This window comes from Abramis brama, assembly GCF_963993115.1.
Source record: "Abramis brama genome assembly, chromosome: 1".
NCBI lineage: Eukaryota > Metazoa > Chordata > Actinopteri > Cypriniformes > Leuciscidae > Abramis > Abramis brama.
The window spans coordinates 53257567-53278784 of NC_139963.1; the positions used below are offsets into that span (position 1 = coordinate 53257567).

The 21218-nt window shown below is 40.7% G+C and overlaps 2 protein-coding genes across 4 annotated transcripts in view; both read right to left on the reverse strand.

Annotated features, from left to right (window-relative positions):
* Positions 1-1300: 1300 nt before the first annotated feature.
* LOC311079244 (uncharacterized protein) lies at positions 1301-11207 on the reverse strand. Of its 2 annotated transcripts, XR_014605373.1 has the most exons (5): positions 11027-11154; positions 9764-9839; positions 2639-2789; positions 2156-2337; positions 1301-2064 (listed from the first exon to the last, which is right to left on the reverse strand). XR_014605373.1 is itself a non-coding variant. In XM_084108490.1 (4 exons), exons 1-4 carry the CDS (start codon positions 11085-11087, stop codon positions 2318-2320), a joined length of 303 nt encoding a protein of 100 aa, XP_083964616.1. In that variant the 5' UTR covers positions 11088-11207; the 3' UTR covers positions 2172-2317. The 2 variants fall into 2 exon arrangements, 1 of the variants encoding a protein (XP_083964616.1); XM_084108490.1 differs by lacking the exon at positions 1301-2064 and having other exon boundaries at positions 2172-2337; positions 2639-2784; positions 11027-11207.
* Positions 11208-16416: 5209 nt separating this feature from the next.
* The window catches only part of LOC311087681 (uncharacterized protein), a 48800-nt gene continuing 43998 nt past the window's right edge, over positions 16417-21218 (reverse strand). For both annotated transcript variants that reach the window (XM_084121066.1, XM_084121065.1), the window contains exons 3-4: positions 18900-20982; positions 16417-18036 (exon numbers count right to left, since the gene is read on the reverse strand). In XM_084121066.1, coding sequence (XP_083977192.1) covers positions 17997-18036; positions 18900-20982 — 2123 coding nt within the window. In that variant the 3' untranslated portion in view covers positions 16417-17996. The remainder of the gene's footprint in view (positions 18037-18899; positions 20983-21218) is intronic.

Consider the following 21218-nt stretch of genomic DNA (forward strand, 5'->3'; position numbering starts at 1 on the left):
AAAACAATATTTAAAGTCTGATGCCAAAAATGTGTTTGACATCCCCTCAAACCCCTGGAATGCCACCAATTAAGTATTTACAACTTCCAATTTTAGGGAAAACCCTGGGTTTAAAAAAAACCTCCCTAGATCCCTCTTCAGTATTTGTGTTGACATCAGCACCCCAGTTGAAGTTCCTCCGTTTTAGGGTCGTGCTAGGGTTGTGAAAACATATATCTACCCAATATATCAAATATCACACACTGTCTAATAAATAATTATACTGCATGTATATGATCTATGCTAAGAAAAGACAAAAGTGTTTGTTTAATGATGATATTTGAACTAAAACAGGAGACCAGCGCGCCAACTGCTCTGCTCACGTGACGCAAAGCGGACTGTCCTCATCTCCACAGTAACGGCCAATGTTGCTACTTTCGCTATCAAAAATGTAAAAAAAAACCTCATATTTATTTTTCATAACTGAAGGGGTGATTATTAAAACCGTCATATTTGACGTCAATCTACTGTAGTGCTGCGTTATAAAACACACATATCTTTAAGACAAGAGATATTTAATTTTCCACTTAATGTCCGCTGTTTTTGTTTTCCCGACAGGAATCTCGAGAGTCACATGATTGAGACACAAAACAAAACATAGGCAAAAATGTAACAATCACACAGTTTGCGAAAGAAGTGACATTTCCCCTCCGACACTATCTTTTTAACATCGGGCTTGACAGCTGTTATGCCTGCCTTATGCGCCTGCAGTCCTAGTTCCTTTTGTCACAACTTCACATGTGTGTGTTGATCCGAACATGGTGAGCACATGCATTACCAATGTCTTCAGTGTGTCATACTTTTGGGGACAAGCCACCCAAAAGGTGCTCAACAGCTTTCAGCACCACGGAGAGCAGCCTTCATGACACCAGCGGCCTGGATGTCAATCAGTTCGTTGTGATTGGCCGCCTCGTTCAGCAGCAATCACCTTCCTCACGTTAGTAGTTGACAGCCTCATGAATATGAAGCCTAAAATATCGTTTTCGCCCTAGTGGCTTGCTATCGTACAGGTAATATGATTAAGTTAACACTGACAAAGACTAAAAAATAACATACATTTCAAAGGCAAATTGATATATGAAATAATAATATATTACTTATAGGATACAATATTAATTTTAATTTTACAAGAGCGTCTGGCCCTGATAGTATCTGCCTAACACTTACTACAGACTCACTTGAAAGGAACAACTCACACAATGGGATAAAACAGGAAACTGACTTAAATGAAAACTATTCATGAATCAAACAAAAGAGACATGACTATAGTTGAATTTAATAAAGTAGGCTTTCTAGAGCTAAGAGACTATGCCCTGTTCAAAATAAAGTCTATATCTTCAGATAGAGGTGTGTGTGTGTGAGGGAGGGAGGGAGGGAGGGAGGGAGGGAGGGAGAGTATTAATATACTAACATGTGGAAACATAAGCTGGAATAGCACACTGTTGGAGAGAGTACCGATACAATAGGCTATGTAAACTACAGTAGGTACAGTATATACAAACTATACAATACTACAGTGAAGCTATGTAGGGATGCGCAATACATTTCAACCAAACATGTAAGGTAATTTGTCATGTTTGACAGTTGTGAATCACCAGTGATTGGGATGGGGCAGAGGGTGGAGACTAATGGGCTAACATAATGGGGTTTTACAGTTTCAGAGGAATCTGCAGTACATGCTCTAAACACAAAGAAACCTTACAACAGCAGTAAAATAGCCTCAGGTTTCACACACAAGTTATTACAGCACTGACGTTTGGGTTCAACACACTGTGAAGACATCTTCTTAGAGCCATACACATCATCTCCCTAATAACTCATCTCCCAGTTCCTCATCTGTTGAGGAAGTATTCTCTAAGTCTTCCTCTTCAGAGAAGTCATCTAAGGACAATGTTTGCAGTCCAAGAATACTTTTTTTGTATGTTGTGCGTGCTGTAGCCAGTTGTGCTTCAACTTCACACAATCTTCTCTTCAGCACACAGAGTAGTCCCTCACGTCCTTTCTCTATTAAGCCCTCTGCACTACCTGAGAATGTGACATTAAAATATAAAGAAATGAGCCAATGGTTACTAGAGAAGCAAATTGAAGAAAAAGACTAACTATTTATTGTCCTTACATTTCCCATTGGTGTCTTCAGTGAGCTGAAAGGTAAACTCTTCAATCAGTCCAGCAACACTCCTCATGTACTCCATGTGCTGCTTGACTTCGCGAACCACAATAACTACTTCTTCTTTCAATCTAGCCAGCAGCATTACCTTGTCAAAAACTTTTCTTTTTTTCACTCCATATCACTATGACCTGCAATACATTACATCAAAGTGTTATCTTACAACCTCCTATAAAAATATTGGGACAGAAGATATTTTGCATGCTGTACTACTACAATAGAGAAATAAGCCCTGACAGGATGAGATAGAAGCCCAGCACTTCGCAAAGGGGTTTGATCACATCCATTTACAAATTACTGCATTCTTTTTTTTTCTTTTTTTTTTTGCATATTGCCCAGTGTCTTAACATTTTTTACATCAGATTCCATATTTACATCAAGATGAGTGCATCAAACAATTTGTATTCAGTGCATCTCAGAGGAAGTACTTACATTCCCATGGCCAGGAGTAGTTGTCCACAGCCAGGAGTTCATTGGGAGGAGGCAGTTTTTCAACTTCCCCCACAGTAGTATTGTGGTCATTGATGGCAACTTCCAAGGCTTTCTTCTCAACAGCAGTCTTTCTTCTTAGTTGATGCCTTCGCTTATTCCCACATACAATGAGAAATACAAAATGAGTGTGCATTCACACGATGACTACACAAAAGCACCATACAAAATAAGACTTCACAATATGCATGTATGTGTTATGATTATTGTGACAGATGTTGTGTGATCATTTTCGCATCACAAGTTTCATTATCATTTGAAAAATTGTGAAAAAACTAGGGAATTTTTTTTCGGAATCTATTTTAAAGGAACACTCCGACTTTTTGGGACTTCAGCTTATTCACAGTATCCCCCAGAGTTAGATAAGTCCATACATACCTTTTTCATTTCTGTGCGTTCTGTAAGTGTTATTTGACGCACCCACCGCTAGCCTAGCTTAGCACAAAGACTGGATGTAAATGGATAATGGTAGCATACTAATCCCAATAAGTGACAAAATAATGCAAACATTTTCCTATTTACATGTTGTGATCTGTATAGTCACAGCGTGTACAAATAACAAGGCTATATGAGACAGAGACCATTTTTAATCGTATAAATACTGGGAACTATATTCTCACTAGGCGTAGGAGCACAGCTACTTGGGCGGAGTGATTAGCGCAGCACACGAGCCCTGTGGTGAGGAGCAGAGAGTTCGCTCAGAGTTGGAGTAATAGAGTCAGCAATTACTAGATAGTAAATTTATAGTTTACAATCATGGGTGTTCACTGTATTGTAAAGAGCTGCGACAATAAACAGGGGAGACCAGGTAATACTATGATGTTTCATAGAATTCCAACCAAAAACGCTGACCTGATGAATCGATGGCTACAAACACACCTGTAAACAGCATCACAAAGTATTTCGTTTGCTCTGAACATTTTACTATAGACGACTATTTTGAAAAAATGCAAGTTGCCACACGGACCATGAAACGCGTGCTAAAGGATACAGCCATCCCATCGATAATAAAGACAGGACAAATTGGATCACCTGTTGCTGCGGTAAGTGTTCCGTTATGTTTTGAGATGACTAACATTAGCCATACTGTAACAGTGCCATGCTAATGTAATGTAACCTTAGTAGTGACACTATTACGTGAATAGGGGCTCCGTGTATCCCCTTTATTGTTATTATTGTGTTGTCATGAACACACTGTATCGCTCAATAACAAATGAGCGGCGCTAAATGTAACTCTCAGGACTGTAACATTCAACTTGCTAATGAACAGCTTCCAAAGTTTGTAACTCCTCGTCTGTGTGTTCTGGCTCAAAACTATATGGTTCGGGATCTTGGTTTCATACACAGTAAAATTCCTCTAACAATTCCTAAAAGTCAGCCATGATCACGAGTCACGTCTAGCTAGTTAGTCACGTTTGTTTTGTTTACAGAACCATCAACAGGGCATCTCGTGTGCTGCGCTAATCACTCCGCCCAAGTAGCCACTCCGCCCAAGTAGCTGTGCTCCTACGCCTAGTGAGAATATAGTTCCCAGTATTTATACGATTAAAAATGGTCTCTGTCTCATATAGCCTTGTTATTTGTACACGCTGTGACTATACAGATCACAACGTGTAAATAGGAAAATGTTTGCATTATTTTGTCACTTATTGGGATTAGTATGCTACCATTATTTATTTACATCCAGTCTTTGTGCTAAGCTAGGCTAGCGGTGGGTGCGTCAAATAACACTTACAGAACGCACAGAAATGAAAAAGGTATGTATGGACTTATCTATACTCTTTGATACTATCAAACATGATGGCGCCTGTTTGTATGGCTGGCCGTCTGTTGCTCCCGGTTATGTGGTTGTTTATCTTGATTTTATCGACTATTTTAAATACTACAAACTCTCTATTAGTGTACGATCGCCAAACACTCTTTACCATCAGGTCGAGTTTGGAGAATATGCCGATTTACTTTGTGAGCCGGGGAGAAACAAAAAAATCTTCTAATCCACCGTTCCTGTGTGAATTACCTGCTTATCTCCGCCGAACCCCATGGTTTCCCGTGAGAAAGAAGCGATTCAGACGCCGAGGGAAACGAGGGGGTCGGTTGGTGAAAATAAGGACTTTTCTGACTTTGTTCCCGAATGCTGATCCTCGCGGGATGTTTGGGGATTGTGACGCGGAATGTCGTCGCTATGCGCCTCGGCGCACTGTTGATATGTACAGGTGGTTGGTACCTGTGACCGACGTGGATCTGGATAAAAAGCCTATGATCACAACTTATTGGCCATCCAGGTTTAAAAAAGGTGTGGATGTATCGTTCCATCGGTCTTTGGGCCTTAAATCTCCGCTTACAACACATTGGACTTCCCGTTTTAAAAGAGGTGTGGACGCTACTCTCCATCGGTCCTTGGTCTTCGAATCTCCGTCGCTGAAAGACTCTACTCCTGTGAGGATAGCTTTGGTGAATGCTAGATCACTGGCAAACAAGTCCTTTATTCTGAATGACTTTTTTACTTACAAGGACCTGGACATGTTGTGTGTGACTGAGACCTGGGTCGGGGATGGTGAGTCGAGTGTATTTTCTGAAGTTTTACCGTTGAATTGCACCTATTTTAACTCTCCACGCCTTAACGGACGTGGAGGTGGAGTAGCAACCATTTTTAAAGAATATTTAAACTGTAGACGTTTGCCTGCTTTCTCCTACTCCAGCTTTGAACTTAATGTTTTTGAATTTGATCTGAGCCATCCTGTATTGTGCACTGTGGTTTATCGCCCACCTACATATAACAAAGAGTTTATTGATGATTTCTCTGATTATTTAGCCGGTATCATGATCAAATATGACCGGGTTTTAATTGTGGGGGATTTTAACATCCATGTATGTTGTCCTGAAAAGCCTCTGGTCAAAGCTTTCTTAAATCTTGTGGAGTCTTTTAATTTAACTCAGTTTGTTGTTAGTCCCACTCATATACGTGGACATACATTAGATTTGGTTTTGACATATGGCTTGCCTATTAATAACATTGGCGTCTGTGAAGCCACTTTCTCTGATCATTTGCCTGTCCTATTTGAGATATGTACTTCGTGTGTGCCTAAAGTGACTGCTCCAAAACGTCGTTGCCGGATGATAAATCCCTCAACTTCTCGTTTATTTTCTGAGGCTTTTAATTTAATTGAGTTGGACTATTGGATGCCATCATGTGGGCTAACTACTGAAGAATTAACTTCATCGTTCTTTTCAACTTGCAATAGCATTTTGGACACTGTTGCCCCTTTCAGGACGATTCGAGATAAATGTAGAGTTCAACCGTGGCTGAACACTACAACTAGAGCTATAAGGCTGGAATGCAGAAGGGCTGAACGCCGCTGGAAGAAGGATAAGTTGCAGATCTCACTTGATATCCTACGCTATAATTTGTCTAAATATCAAAAGTGTGTTAGACTAGAGAAATCAAAGTACCTATCAAATATAATTAGTAGTAACTCCCTTAAGCCAGCTGTACTGTTTAGTACCATTAATGCGGTTTTGAACACTCCCCAAGCTGCTTGTTTAGAACATTCTGCCGAACTGTGTGAAAATTTTTTAAAATTTTTTATTGACAAGATTGATGCTATTAGATCGAATATATCATCTTCTCTGATTTTCCAACCTATTAATTTTGAGCGCTCTGCTGTCTTAAATCAGTTCGAGCCGGTGTCCCTTGTCTCATTGAGGGAGACTTTTGTCAAAATGAAATTTACTGCATGTCACACTGACATTGTTCCCCCACGACTCTTAAAGGATGCATTTGATGCCATTAGCTCTTCAGTTCTTGCTATTATTAACAGTAGCCTGGCTACGGGAGTTGTACCCAAATCTTTTAAACATGCAGTGGTGGAACCGGTTATTAAGAAAAGTAATCTGGATCCATCAGTCTTTGCTAATTTTAGACCTATCTCTAGACTTTCGTTCTTGTCTAAATTACTTGAAAAGGTTGTATTTGAACAGTTGAATGTATTTTTATGTTTAAATGGTATCCACGAAGTGTTCCAGTCTGGTTTTAAGTCTTTGCATAGTACAGAAACTGCATTGTTGAGGGTTTCTAATGATTTGTTACTTACCACTGACTCAGGGAATTGTGCGATTTTATTATTATTGGACCTTTCAGCTGCATTTGACATCTTAGACCATAGGACTTTAATTTCACGTTTAGAAGAATGTGTTGGTGTTGAGGGTATTGCATTGGCATGGTTTAAGTCGTATTTGTCCGAAAGAACTTTTACTGTTCGCCTCGGAGAATTTGTCTCCTCTACGGCTTCTCTCACGTCTGGGGTCCCCCAGGGCTCCATTTTGGGGCCTATGTTGTTCGCCTTGTATTTGCTGCCACTGGGTCATATCTTTAGGAAATTCGGAATTTCATTTCATGTCTATGCAGATGATACCCAAATTTATCTGCCTTTGAAAAGAAAAGACACTTGCACCTTAGCACCTTTACTCCAGTGTCTTGAGGAAATTAAAGCTTGGATGGCACAGAACTTTTTATGTTTTAATGAAAACAAAACAGAGGTTATACTTTTTACTCCCGGTGGTACTTATGAATCAAAAAATTTTGATCTTGGTGAGTTAAATCCATTAGTGAAACCTTACGTCAAAAATCTAGGTTTCATTATGGATTGTGATTTTAAATTGGATAAACAGATTAACTTGGTAGTTAAATCGTGCTTTTTCCAATTGAGACAACTCACCAAGGTGAAATCATTTTTGTCTTCTAGAGACTTTGAAAGACTTCTCCATATTTTTATTTCATCGCGTCTAGATTATTGTAATGGCCTTTATATAGGCATTAGTCAGGCCTCTCTCTCTAGACTGCAGAGGGTTCAAAATGCTACAGCTCGCTTGTTGACTGGGACACGAAAGCGCGAACATATTACACCTGTTCTTTCCTCTCTTCACTGGTTGCCAATCTATTTTAGAATTAATTTCAAAATTTTGATGTTTGTTTTTAAATCGCTTCATGGCCTTGCTCCTAAGTATATGTCAGAATTGATTAGACAATACGCTCCGTCAAGAGCGCTTAGGTCTGCCGACCATTTGCTGTTGGTTGTCCCTCGGGTGAAACTAAAAAGCAGAGGTGAAAGAGCATTTGCAGTAGCAGGACCGAAGCTCTGGAATAGTTTGCCCCTGTACATCAGACAGGCTCAAACCCTGGCTATTTTTAAATCGAATCTCAAAACTCACTATTACAGTTTGGCATTTGATGCTATGTGAGAGTATTGTTTTATTGTTTTTGTTTTTTAGTTTCTTTTTTAAGTCATGTTAGTTGATTGCATATTTGATAAAGTATATGTGTGTACAGCACTTTGTTAAACACTTGTTGTTTTTAAAAAGTGCTATATAAATAAACTTTGACTTTGACTTTGATCTAACTCTGGGGGATACTGTGAATAAGCTAAAGTCCCAAAAAGTCGGAGTGTTCCTTTAAACCAGGGGTCGGCAACCCAAAATGTTGAAAGAGCCATACTGGACCAAAAAAACAACAAAAAACATCTGTCTGGAGCCGCAAAAAATTAAAAGCCTTATATATAAGCCTTATAATGAAGGCAACACATGCTGTAAGTGTCTATATTAGCTTTATTAGCCCCCTAGTATCAAAATGATAAGTAGGCAACAAATACATAATGAGCATTCATGATTAAATGTTTATTTTCCCTGCAGCGCATCCTGGAGAGAATGACGCACCACGTGACTACTCTGCTGTACGATCATGCTTTAAGTTTAACTTCCATTATAATTTTAATGTATTATGTTTTGTTTTATTTATTCGTGTATTATTTTTACAACGTTGAAAAACTTTAACCCTTTCACACGTAAGTTTAAAATATTCTGACTGACCCCAATGTGTCACTTTATGGTTTCCATGGTGACGCGTCATTGCTTGTCACGTGACACACCGCAGCAACAACAGAGCTGAATGAATGATGATCTGCTTTTATGTCATTTTTCCTTTATTTGTATTCAAAATATTCACAAATTTGTTAGATATGGCATGAAATATCTGATATTCCGATTGTCAAATATATGCAAGTGGAAGTGTTTTGTTGTTTAAACACCTTTATAACGATCTCGTTAGTTGAGCTGTATGCGCGATGGGCGCCGCCATCTTAGTTTGTGCCGCAGACGTAGAATCTGAATCGGATCTGTTGGATTTACAATACGTGAATTCATCCACTTCTCCCGAAATACATAAAAGCAAGTGGCTGGTGAACTGGGAGAAGGATAGAGTAAACTTTAAAGTTACTTACACAATGTTTATCTGATATGAATAAAACGTGTCTAATTATAATGGAAAGGATTATTATTGCCTCTTCCTTTAACATCAGTGTGTATTTTACAAACTCTAAATGTATTGTTTTTTTAGTACTTATATGTCTGAAACCTAAAATAAACATTATGTGGTTGAAAACACTGAAAAGTTGTGATATGTGACAGCTCTGAGCGCGCCTGTCTCTGGCTCAACTCCAGCCAACGCGCGAGAGCACATTTGAATTTAGCAGTTGATCACGTCATGGACTGACCGTTCTAATCACACCGATGTGATCGTACGTGCGAAAGGGTTAGAATGTTTGTCATGTTTTTCCTCCTACAGAAATTATATTAAAACAAAAAATATTTTTTCCATTTTCATATTTTTGAAAAAGCTCCAGGGAGCCACTAGGGCGGCGCTTAAGAGCCGCATGCGGCTCTAGAGCCGCGGGTTGCCGACCCCCGCTTTAAACAATCATTTTTTTTAAATGGAGGACAAAATTGGTAGGTCAGGACATCCCTGCACTTTGCAGAAATATTGGAATTATTACCGCACCACATCTCCCTTTCCTTGGATTCTTAAACAGATGAGGGCAAATACAGACATTTTCAGTTACATTTAAAAAAAAAATTGCTGTAAATCATGGTATTATGGCATTTGATACAGTAATGCCACTCTATTGGCATTAAATATAAACCAAATAATGTTTAAATTTAGGGGGGAAAAAACTGGCAAGCATTCATAAAAAATTTAAATTGTGGTGTTACACATGAAGAAATATAAATTTAGCTTACATGTCCAGTTGTTCCATGGATGTAATCAACAAAGGAGGACACCTCAGCATCATTGGCCAAAAAGAACCCATCAGGTCTTGAAAGAAATATATAGATGTGGGTTAAATTTACTGTATAAAAGTAATTTGTGGCTCACTAGCATTTCATTGAAAATGAATGTTACACACCCTGGTTGGCTTTTGAAACGATATAATTTGCAGTTACCATCCACTGCAACTGCCAAAATGGAGGGTGTGCATGCTGGGCACTGAACATGCTGGACCTGAGTCAGCTTGTCAACCTCAAATTCGACATCCCTGGGGCAGTGATTTTTAGATCCTCATACGTGGTGAACAAGTCCACAATGTACAAGGTCTCAAAATTGACAGTTGCTGGCCAATAACCACTTTCAACCAAATCACTTATGGTCACTGGCAAGCTTTTCCCACAGGAGCAGTTTACTGATGGAAGGAAGAGGTTGTATCTTCCTGAAATTTCAGAAAAAAAACAATTCTCTCTTGTTCACAAGAAACAAAAAAACACAATATAAAAAAACAAAAAAACAAAAAAAACATTACTATTCATTCCAATTAAAATGACTGGCTTTCCCTTGGAAAAGCTTGTTTGCCCAGGGGAGCAGTCGCAGCAGGGAGGAAACGATTGGTAACATGCAATCTAAAAATCAGAATTAGTTCATTCAAAAATCCAGACTTTCAAATCCAGACTCAAAACACATCCGTTTAGCTATGCATTTACTGAATGAGCACTGTGCCACTGTTCGTCCGACTGTTTGTACTGTATTTTATTTTTCTAAACTGTTTTAATTATTCTTATTTCTTTTTATTATTTTAATTTCTTCTATGTAAAGCACTTTGAATTTCCAATGTGTATGTAATGTGCTATATAAATAAACTTGCCTTGCCTTACATATTAGAGTAAATTAAACCAAAAACTCAACAGTGAGGGTGTTGTTTCTATCAAACAAAACTTCATCCAGCATGTTTGTTGGAGTAAACAAGGTTTGTGTCAAATGTAAAACAGCCTATATAACCTGAGAATACTCTTTTCATGATAGGAGAATTTCCCTCCCTCATGCAGCTGAACAAAAGTGGATGGCGGCAGGTGTTTGAAGAACCCCTCCACCATGGATGCTCCCTACACACAACTACTGCAGCCTTGTGTGCACAATGATGGCAAACCCCCTCCTTGGGCTCCTCAGATGACAACATATTGTTCACCATGAAGGGCCTCATTACTGTCCAATTCTCCAGAGACGAAGTTTACCTGTTCCTCCAGTGTGATGGGAGAGGTTGTTCAGCACCACTTCCCAAGAGGTCTTGGACATCTTGAACGAGGGAGTCTGAAAATGAAAAGGGAAGAAGGCAATGGTAAATCTGGGCAATTACCACATAACAAATGAGGAAACAAGTATTAAGGGGATAATGAAAATATTGAAAGGCCTATAATCTTCTTATAACATGTTCTCTCTGCCATTACAACAATAACAGGCTGACTATTCTAGTGTTACTAGTGCACATACATCTTCAAGGTTAAACCACAGTGACATTTGTTGGTCAAAATGTGACACTACAGACACTTTTTGCTTGGTGTCATGAATTTCCCCACTAAACTACAGCTACATTAAACTCTAGACTAAAGAACTCTAGAGAGAACCCTATTGTTTCTGCTCCGTTTATTATTATTCTTCTCCAAAGTGAATCACTTTTTGGAGGGCCTAAACATGCTCGAAAATTCATGAAACTTTGCACACGCTAAAACACACACCTAATTGCCCCGGCTCTACGTTTCACGTACAGGTATGAAATTCGGTACATACATGTAATGACCCAATATCTACAAAAAAGTCTCTCAGAGCGTAGCCCTAAACACAACTGGAAGTCAGCTATTTTGAACTTCCTCTCAGATTTTGTGCAGTTTTTGCCATTTCCGGATGTTGTACTTTAATGAACTCCCTGTACAGTTTTGATCTGATCCTCTTCAAATGTGGTGAGTGTTATCTTAAGGCCTTTGAGACATTAATTTGCAAAGATCTTGAGTTTTTGTCGAAGGGTGTGCCCTCTGCAGCCTGACAAATGTACACCAAATTTCGGCCTTTTGGTGATATATGCATGATCAGATAAGTTCAATATTAATGTTGCTTGTCCTGTTCTGAACACATGACCATGCTCATATTTGGTTATGGCAATAGCGCTACCTGCTGGTAGCAAGAAGTGTGGCAAATACAAATTACCTTGACATGGTCCTCCTATATTTACATACTGCCCACCGTGCTCTCTTTTCCCAAAGGCGCAGGGTGGCGGCGGCACGGGTGCAAGGGCCTTTTTCATCGCTGCTTGCAGCTTTAATTACTGGATAAGTTGTTGATTATGGCTCGAAAAGTGTTTGTGTCTAGTTTGTGAAGTAGCATCACTAGCTAAAGGCTACCGCTAGCTATTACTGGATTTTAAAGATTATCTTTTTTATGCACCCGTGTCATTCTTACCTTGATCTTGGTGTTTACGTTTCAAAGCCATATCCACCATCATTTTCCCCCAAGAGTATGCCATTCTTCAAACCTAAATGTCAATAATCTAACAAAAGCAATCACTGTGAAACATGTACGTGTGTGTCTGATGTGATTTAATTGCTACATAATAACCCCGTAACTCCAGCGCGGCAATACTTTGATGATCAGTCAGAACAAGGCAGAGTGCCGTAACTTCAGGGCAGCGCACCTGTAACTTCATTCGAGTGTTCAGGAGCAGCAAGAAACGAAGGCATAAAGCCGTAACTGACGTTTCCCCTTGGCTTTTGAAGTTACACCAAAAACATCATCTTATTCCCTCCAAAAAACAATCAAATTGAAAGTTGATGGTTGTCTATATTATAAAACTTATGTTTATTGTCCTAAAAATTACAATAACTAATCATCGCCAAAAATCGAAGTTACGACCTTAGTGTGGCAGAGTAGCTCCCTTTCTCTGCTTCCTCTCCCAGCACACCCGTGGCTTTCCTCAGCCTTGAACCTGTTGCGCCCACTCCGTGTAGCAGCTGGACTACTGCCCATGAAGCCTTGACAGCCGATCTACATAGGGTGAACAGTTGCTTTCCATCCAGCATCTTTGCACTCCACTGCTAGCTCTGCATACTTCTGGTGCTTCCTTTCGTGGGCTACTGCCATATTTTCCTCCCAGGGGATGGTTAGCTCGATGAGGAGGGCCGCTTCGCCCCTCTGGACCACATGACTATGTCTGATCGGAGAGTGGTGGTCATGATCTCTCTTGGAAAGACCATCTGTTTCCTAAGGTTTACCATCATCTGCCACTCTCTACCAGGTGTGAGTATGCTGCTCTTCTTCTGAGCAGGAGCTTGATGTATACCGCCAGGCTTTACAAACCCTGCCAGGCATGATCTTCTGTTGCAGGTGAATGGTTTGTTGCCAACCCTACAGCCCTCCAGAATCTCGGCCAGTTTCGTCCGGATTTGGTCATGGCACCACCTGAAGCGTCCCTGGGTCAGTGCCACTCTGCATCCTGACAAAGTGTGTCGGAGACTTGCCTTGGCGCTCCCGCACAGATGACAGCCCACTTCATCACCATACCACAGATTGAGGTTCCTAGGGCATAGGAGGGTGTCGTAGGTCGCCCTCAACAGGAAGCTGAGCCTAGATTGAGAAGTCCTCCAGATATCCACCCAGGTGATACGCCTGTTGATGGTAGCATCCCATCTCGTCCAGGCTCCTTGCGTGCCCTGGGATGGAGTACTTCTCCAGTCTGGTGATTTCGTCCACCACCATGGTCTTCTGCTGTCTCTTGGTGGCTTTGGACCAGAATTGCTGCGCTGCTCCCCAGCCCAGCCCAGCACGACTGGTCTGGACAGCCCCCATCACTTCTCGGTATTGCAGACTGGCGATGATGCGATGACGCGAGCCTGTGCGGATGGGGACATTTGCACTCCTTATGAGCGGGTCTGCTGAGCTCCTTAGTTCCATCACAAAGCGATCCTTTTCCTGCTTATATCCTAGGCTGATAGATTTGATCCCTGATATTTAGCCAAATTACCTCTGTTTTGATGATTGGAACTGACGAGATTGTGTTGTGAGACCTTGCGAGAAAGAAGGACATCATAGTGATATAGTTTCCAGATCTAAGCGGGTAAAATATAATCAGAGTTTAAAATAATAATCAAATATTCGCTCACTTTTAATGATGTCCAGACATCATTAAAATCTTTTTCATTTATGGAGTCAAATGAAATAATTCAATACATGTGAGGAAATATTGCATTTAATTTTGTTGTGTTGCAAAAAGGAAAGGCAAGTAATACGCAGAGAAACCTTCCCTGTATTATCGGAAACCCTCTTTGGACCAATAGACAGGCCTACAGAGCCGTTTGCTTGTCACATCGTCCATATAACTCCTCAGGGGTGACAGCCTCACGTTCGATGGTAATTTGATACCTCCAACCATCTGCCTAGCCCCTATGAGGATTATCTCAAAAGCCATCACCAACAGGATGGGGGAGATGGCGCATCCTATTCATAGATGCCACCTACGTCACTACAAATAGAACGCCGCCATATTTTCGACCGACTCGCCCGGTATGGCCGCCCAAACTGCCCATTTGAATGAGAGAGAGAGACAGAGATACCCGGGACATGGAAGAACTCCAAGGTGAAGTCAATCAACCTGTGTGGAACCTAGCCATATACGTTGGCCAGGTCCAACCAAACCACATGCACATCGCTCCTCTCTCTCTTTGCACGCTGGATCTGATCCCATATCAGAGAAGAGTGCTCAATGCACCCTGGAAAGCCGGGGATTCCTGTCTTTTGGCAGCCTGTATCGATGTACTCATTTTCCATGAGAAAGTTGGTAATTCTCTTTGCCAGAACGGATAAGAAAATCTTTCCTTCTACATTCAACAAGGCAATGCTTCTGAACTGGCTGATGGTCTGGGAGTTCTGCTCCTTGGGGATGAATACACCGACGGCTTGCTGCCACTCTGCTGGAACTTGCTGCTTCCTCCAAGCTGTTTTCATTAGCTTCCGCAGAGCCTATTCGGCCCTGGGGCTGATGCTGACCTTGCCTTCTTGATTACCTTGCTACCTTGCTTTCCGGGGCAGTTCGATCGCTCTCTCTTCTTCCTTTGCCTGGGGCTATGGGCTCTTTCCTACTGACCTCGCCAAACCTCTGCATGCCTCAAAGATGATGTCCCCAACGATGTTCAGTTTGCTCTCAACGCTCCCTCTCAACGCCAGCTCCAACAATTGGCTTACGTCAGCATCCAGACTCTGCCACACCACCCAGTCATTCACTTTTGACCATTTGATTTTGTCGCGCCTACCTGGCTGCTTTGTTACCGGCTTTGTCGGGTGTGTCTCTGGTGGGCTGGTGTCCTCGTGTTCGCAGGATATGTTCTCCAAGGAGTTTCCTTCTGCCACTTCAGGAGACTCAGCACCAGTGGATCCTGCAGCACTTTGGTTTCACTCCTGGCTTCTGGACCCTGGAGTCTGACCTGCTTCCTGAGCTGTACGAGGTTGCTGGTCTGCCTGCTTCGTACTCTTCATTTTCCCTTAAAGGAGTCATAACCTGTAATTTTCACTTTTCCACGAGAATCAATGTATGTTATGATTGCCTAACGATTATACACTGGCCGGGAAGCCGATATTTAAAAGTGAAGCGTTTGTTTACCCCTGGGTTCGTAAACCAGCCCACGTGCACGCGCACTCAAATACGAGATTTTAATTTATGCGCCGACTTGACGTCAAGACGGGGCAGGATATACCATATATGGACACCGCAGACCTATGCTGCAGGAAGCCCGCCCTGCCCCTCTCCCCCTCATATTCAGTTCAGTTGAGAAAGATGCAGAAATGTAGTGCACACGTGAGTTGCTCTGTTGTTGACTGCCAGAATCAACATGTAAATGTGTTTTCTCTCCCAAGAACGGACCTAGCTATCAGGGACCAGTGGATTAAATTCATTTTTAATGACGCGGTTCCTACAACCCTTCCCACTGGCTTAATGTTAGGTGTCTGTGCTAAACATTTTACGCCGGAATCCTTCACAAATTTGGGGCAATATCAGGCGAAGTTGGCATCGAAGCTCGGGAAAAAGGGGCCATTCCAACAATCAGAGACTTGCCTGCAATTGAAACGGTAAGACTGTGTTTTTATTGCTCTACTGTGTGTAACAAACAGCAGCTAACTGCTAATGCGGCTATTGTATGCTAGCGGGAGTATTAGCTTCGAGGTAAACATGGGGAATGGCTGCTACTTTGCAAACAACAAATGACTGAGATCATCAGGAATTCCGTAGGTCGCGGCCAGGTCGGGTTCATTCACAACTTGCGCCATGATGTCATTTTGGAATGATAATGTTATTTTTTTTCCACTTTTCTTTTTTAGAAGGGCCTGAAAGGCTATAATAGAGCGTGGGTATCCAAGGTAATACTAGGTTATGACTCCTTTAAAGGATTAGTTCACCCCAAAATGAAAATTTCCTAATAATTTACTCACCCCAATGTCATCCAAGATATCCATGTCTTTCTTTCCTCAATGGGAGAGAAATTATGTTTTTTGAGGAAAACATTTCTGGATTTTTCTTCTAACAATGGACTCCATTGGTTATCATCATTTTTAAGTCCAAATCAATGCAGTTTCAAAAGTCAACAAACAGACAGGGAACTATGTCATCACGTTGAAAGGTCACGCCGGCAGAAGTACCACCAGACTGTTTACAATGCGACCATACGTAGGAGGATAGTTCAATATTGTTTGCTATTATATATAGTAATAGTATTCAGTGAATATGAATAGTATATGAATAACATTCTGATGAATATGAATAGTAGTTCAAATAGTATTGCCGGCGTTGGCTTGACCTTTCAACGTGATGACGTAGTTCCCTGTCCGTTTGTTGATCAGCTCAATCCGAACTACTAAGTTAAAAGTCTATCTTTTTTTTTTTTTTTTTTAAATGACCTATCGTTTTGCTAGATAACAACCTCTTCTTCAGCTGTGATCGCATACAGCCCGTTTAAACTCTTCAAAGACTTGTGAAACTGCATTGATTTGGACTTAAAAACAATGGTAACCAATGAAGTACATTGTTAGACAAAAAATCCAGAAATGTTTTCCTCAAAAAACATAATTTCTCTCCCACTGAGGAAAGAAAGACTTGGATATCTTGGATGGCATTGGGGTGAGTAAATTATTAGGAAATTTTCATTTTGGGGTGAACTAATCCTTTAATGAATATGCAGCCCCCTAAATTGACGTCACCTTCTCCTTCTATCCACACACACACTTCCGGAGGATTTTATCATTGTTGTTATTCTATCCTGTCGTTACCTTTTGATCCGTCCTTGTGGGCCCATCTTCCATCCCACCTCTTGGAGGGCCCTCAGGCTGTTTACAACACTGTTAATTACAATAACTTGTCGAAAGAACTATTGTTTTAAATAGATATAAAGCTTGAGACCTGACTTGGACTTGGCATTTAGGGACTTGTGAACATGCTGCATACCAAGGGTGAAACAGTTAATAATGTAGACAGACAGCTATCTCATTCAATGTCAGTCATGTGTGGTGAAATATTATTTATTAGGCATTTCAAAGCTATATTGATAAAAATGTACAATAACAATGAGTTGGTGATAAAATGAGCAATGAGTTTAATCAATCATTTTTGAAAGCAAATACAAACATTAAGTACAATTGAAAGCAAATGAGACAGATCTCTATTTTTACTGACTTATAAAAGCCAAAGCATCTCAAGAGAAAAAAAAAAAAAAAAAAAAAGGTCGAGTTTCAAAGCTACATGAAAGTATATCTTGCATTTGCTTGGAAGAGTAGAAGTGGGAGAGAAACTAGATGTTCTCATGAAAAACTATAAACAAATTAAAAATTGTGTTTCTGACAGACTGAATCTCTTGATGCGGTGTTGTATTTTACAGTGTGAATTTTCTGGTGGCATTTCAGTTCATCGTCTATAGTAAAGGACTTTCTGCACTGAAACACACACCGCCGGGTCTTTTCTGCTGTAATATTACGAATGAATCTTCTCCTTTGTGTGAATCAGTGAAGCCCAATGAAACTGTTTACCGCACTGATCACAGTTAAATGGTCTTTCTTCAGAATGAGAAGCAGATGTGATTTTAGAGCGAAAGCCTGAGCCGCTTCTTCCCAGTGTGAACTCTCATGTGAATCTTCAGTCTTTAAGTGAAGCGTTTTTTACACTGAGGCACATTTTTACCTTCTGTTTTTCCTTTCTTGTTCACGTCCGTCAGGTCTAAAAGAAACATTAAATCAAGTGAGATTTCAAATGAGAGACGAATGTGAAATGAAAAGTGAAGCTCTAAGTCAAGATCACTGATGAGTTCAATAGTCATTTTAATCCCATCATATCTGATGGGTTAGTTTGGTCATGAAACTCTAGATGGCGCATGCTTGACATGTAAACTGTAAGCAATCACATAATTTCCAACGTTTTTCTAACAAACAGAGGAAGAATCTGGAAGCTTCTCGTCTCTGTATTCTTGATAAGAGCAAATACAAAAACATGAACTGCTGTTAGAAAACATGAAAATACTGTTTGACGTTTTATTTTCACCATAATCGGTAATGTCAGAAAGAGAAATTGCTGGGAAATTGCCAGAATGCCAGAACACGACCCGGGATTGATTCCGGGATCGATGCCGAGTTGGGGACCTAGTAACATTGTCGTGTTCAGTTCCGGAACGCGCACTGTGTGAACAAAAGCCGTAATCAATGCCGTGTCGTATTGAAGACGCTGAGGCCGGAATCGTTCACCTGCTAGTGAAACACTACGTAATGCGTTAGTTTATGATCGAATCAGAGAAAAAAATTGCACAAGCGTGGTTTCTCAAGAGAGAAATCGCAGCTCATAATCAAACTTAAGACGCTGCTGAGACATTACATGTCACATCGATGCCATGTGTCTTTAGAGGAAGTGTGTGAAAGCACTGACTGATTCTGGAAAATCACTGGCAGTGTGAATGAACCAAAATCAATTGAACCCGGATCAAATCCCGGGTCACTTTATCTGCGTATTTTCCGGAATCTCTGTGTGAAAGGGGCTTAACTTACACAGAAGAGATTTTGTTTCTCAGGACATAAAGATGAACTACTCACCGTGATCTCAGACTGCGGTGATGTGGTTTCTCCACTGCATGGATCTTCATGTGTATCTTCAGCTGACGTTTAATAGAGAAACTCTTTCCACACTGATCACACGTGTGCGGCTTCTCTCCAGTGTGGATCCTCTCATGTCTTTTCAGAGGTTCTGACCGATTGAATCTCTTGTCACAGTGTGAACACTTGTAAGGTTTTTCTCCAGTGTGGATCCTCTGGTGCTGTTTTAAACAGTTCGCTGTAGTAAAAGTCTTCTCACACTCGAAGCACATGTACTCTCTCACACCAGTGTGTATTTTCTGATGACTTTGTAAAGATTTCAGCACTGAAAAACTCTTTCCACACACAGTACATGAATGTGGCTTCTCCTTCGTATGAGATGTCAGGTGTGCCTTTAGGCTTAATGCCCAAAGAAATGTTTTGCTGCATTGATCACATCTATACGGCTTCTCTCCAGTGTGGATCCTCTCATGTGTTTTCAGAGTTGATGACCGATTGAATCTCTTGTCACAGTGTGAACACTTGTAAGGTTTTTCTCCAGTGTGGATCATCTCATGTGTTTTCAGATGGTTTGACTGACTGAATCTCTTGTCACACTGTAAACACTTGTAAGGTTTTTCTCCAGTGTGGATCATCTCATGTGTTTTCAGTTGTTGTGACTGACTGAATCTCGTGTCACACTGTAAACACTTGTAAGGTTTTTCTCCAGTGTGAATGCTCTGGTGCCGTCTTAAATGTTCAGCTGTTGTAAAAGTCTTCTCACACTCAAAGCACATGTAGTCTCTCACACCAGTATGAGTTTTCTGATGTCTATGTAAAGATTTCAGCAGTGAAAAACTCTTTCCACACACAGAACATGAATGAGGCTTCTCCTTCGTATGAACTGTCAGGTGTGTCTTCAGGTTTGATGCACTAAGAAATGTTTTCCCGCATTGATCACATATGAACAGCTTTTCTCCAGTGTGGATCTTCATGTGTCCTCTCATGTGAACCTCAAGACTTTGTACGTATCGGAAACTCTTCCCACACTGACCACATGTAAATGGCTTTACTCCAGTGTGAACTCTCATGTGAATCTCCCGACTTTGTTTGGATCTGAAACTCTTTTCACATTGATCACATGTGAACGGCTTCTCTCCAGTGTGAACTCTCATGTGAATCTCAAGATTAAGTTTGTTTGTGAAACTCTTTTCACATTGATCACATGTGAATGGCTTCTCTCCAGTGTGAACTCTCATGTGAATCTCCCGACTTTGTTTGGATGTGAAACTCTTTCCACATTGATCACATGGGAACGGCTTCTCTCCAGTGTGAACTCTAACATGAATCTCAAAATTATGTTTGGCTGTGAAACTCTTTCCACATTGATCACATGTGAACAGCTTCTCTCCAGTGTGAACTCTCATGTGAATCTCAAGACTTTGTTTGTATGTGAAACTCTTTCCACATTGATCACATGGGAACGGCTTCTCTCCGGTGTGGATCCTCATGTGAATCTCAAGTTTACGTTTGGCTGTGAAACTCTTTCCACACTGATTACATGAGAATGGCTTCTCTCCAGTGTGGATCCTCATGTGAATCTCAAGACTTTGTTTGCATGTGAAACTCTTTCCACATTGATTACATGAGAACGGCTTCTCTCCAGTGTGGATCCTCATGTGAATCTTAAGACTTAGTTTGTATGTGAAACTCTTCCCACATTGATCACATGGGAACGGCTTCTCTCCGGTGTGGATCCTCATGTGAATCTCAAGATTACGTGTGTTTGCGAAACTCTTTCCACACTGAGTGCAGGTTGTAGATTTCTTTGCTCTTCTTTTCTTTAAAAATGTGCTTTTAGTCTTTGAGCGACTCAAAGGTTTTTCTCCAGGCATCTCAGATTCTTTTTCTCCAGGTTTTCTCATATGATGTTTCTCCTCCACTTCACTCAGTTCTCCACTCTCCTCCTTCACTTCACTCAGTTCTTCAATCTCCTCCTTCACTTCACTCAGTTCTTCACTCTCCTCCTTCACTTCACTCAGTTTTTCACTCTCCTCCTTCACTTCACTCAGTTCTTCACTCTCCTCCTTCACTTCCATCAGGTCTGAAATGAAAGAACAAAAAGCTTAATTGCGTTTTCAGTACATCAAAATTCAAAGAGAGAAATATGATTATAAAGTTAAAGGACATAAAGTGAGCCCTAAAAAATTCCCATCATTTTGATGAGTTTTTATAAATGAATTATGCATGTCCCTGAAAATCTCCATGAATGAGGAACATAAATCTTCCAATTATTACTTTTAAAACATTATAGGTACAAATCCCATGTTTCTGTCAAGA

Excerpts from the sequence above, each read along its gene's own strand:
- LOC311079244 (XM_084108490.1), bottom strand. The coding sequence starts at position 11,087 with ATGTCCAAGACCTCTTGGGAAGTGGTGCTGAACAACCTCTCCCATCAC. Across the intron at positions 2,785-9,763 it reads TCCATGGAACAACTGGACAT|GCATCAACTAAGAAGAAAGA; the intron begins GTAAGCTAAATT and ends GAATAAGCGAAG. Across the intron at positions 2,338-2,638 it reads CTACTCCTGGCCATGGGAAT|GTCATAGTGATATGGAGTGA; the intron begins GTAAGTACTTCC and ends AATGTATTGCAG.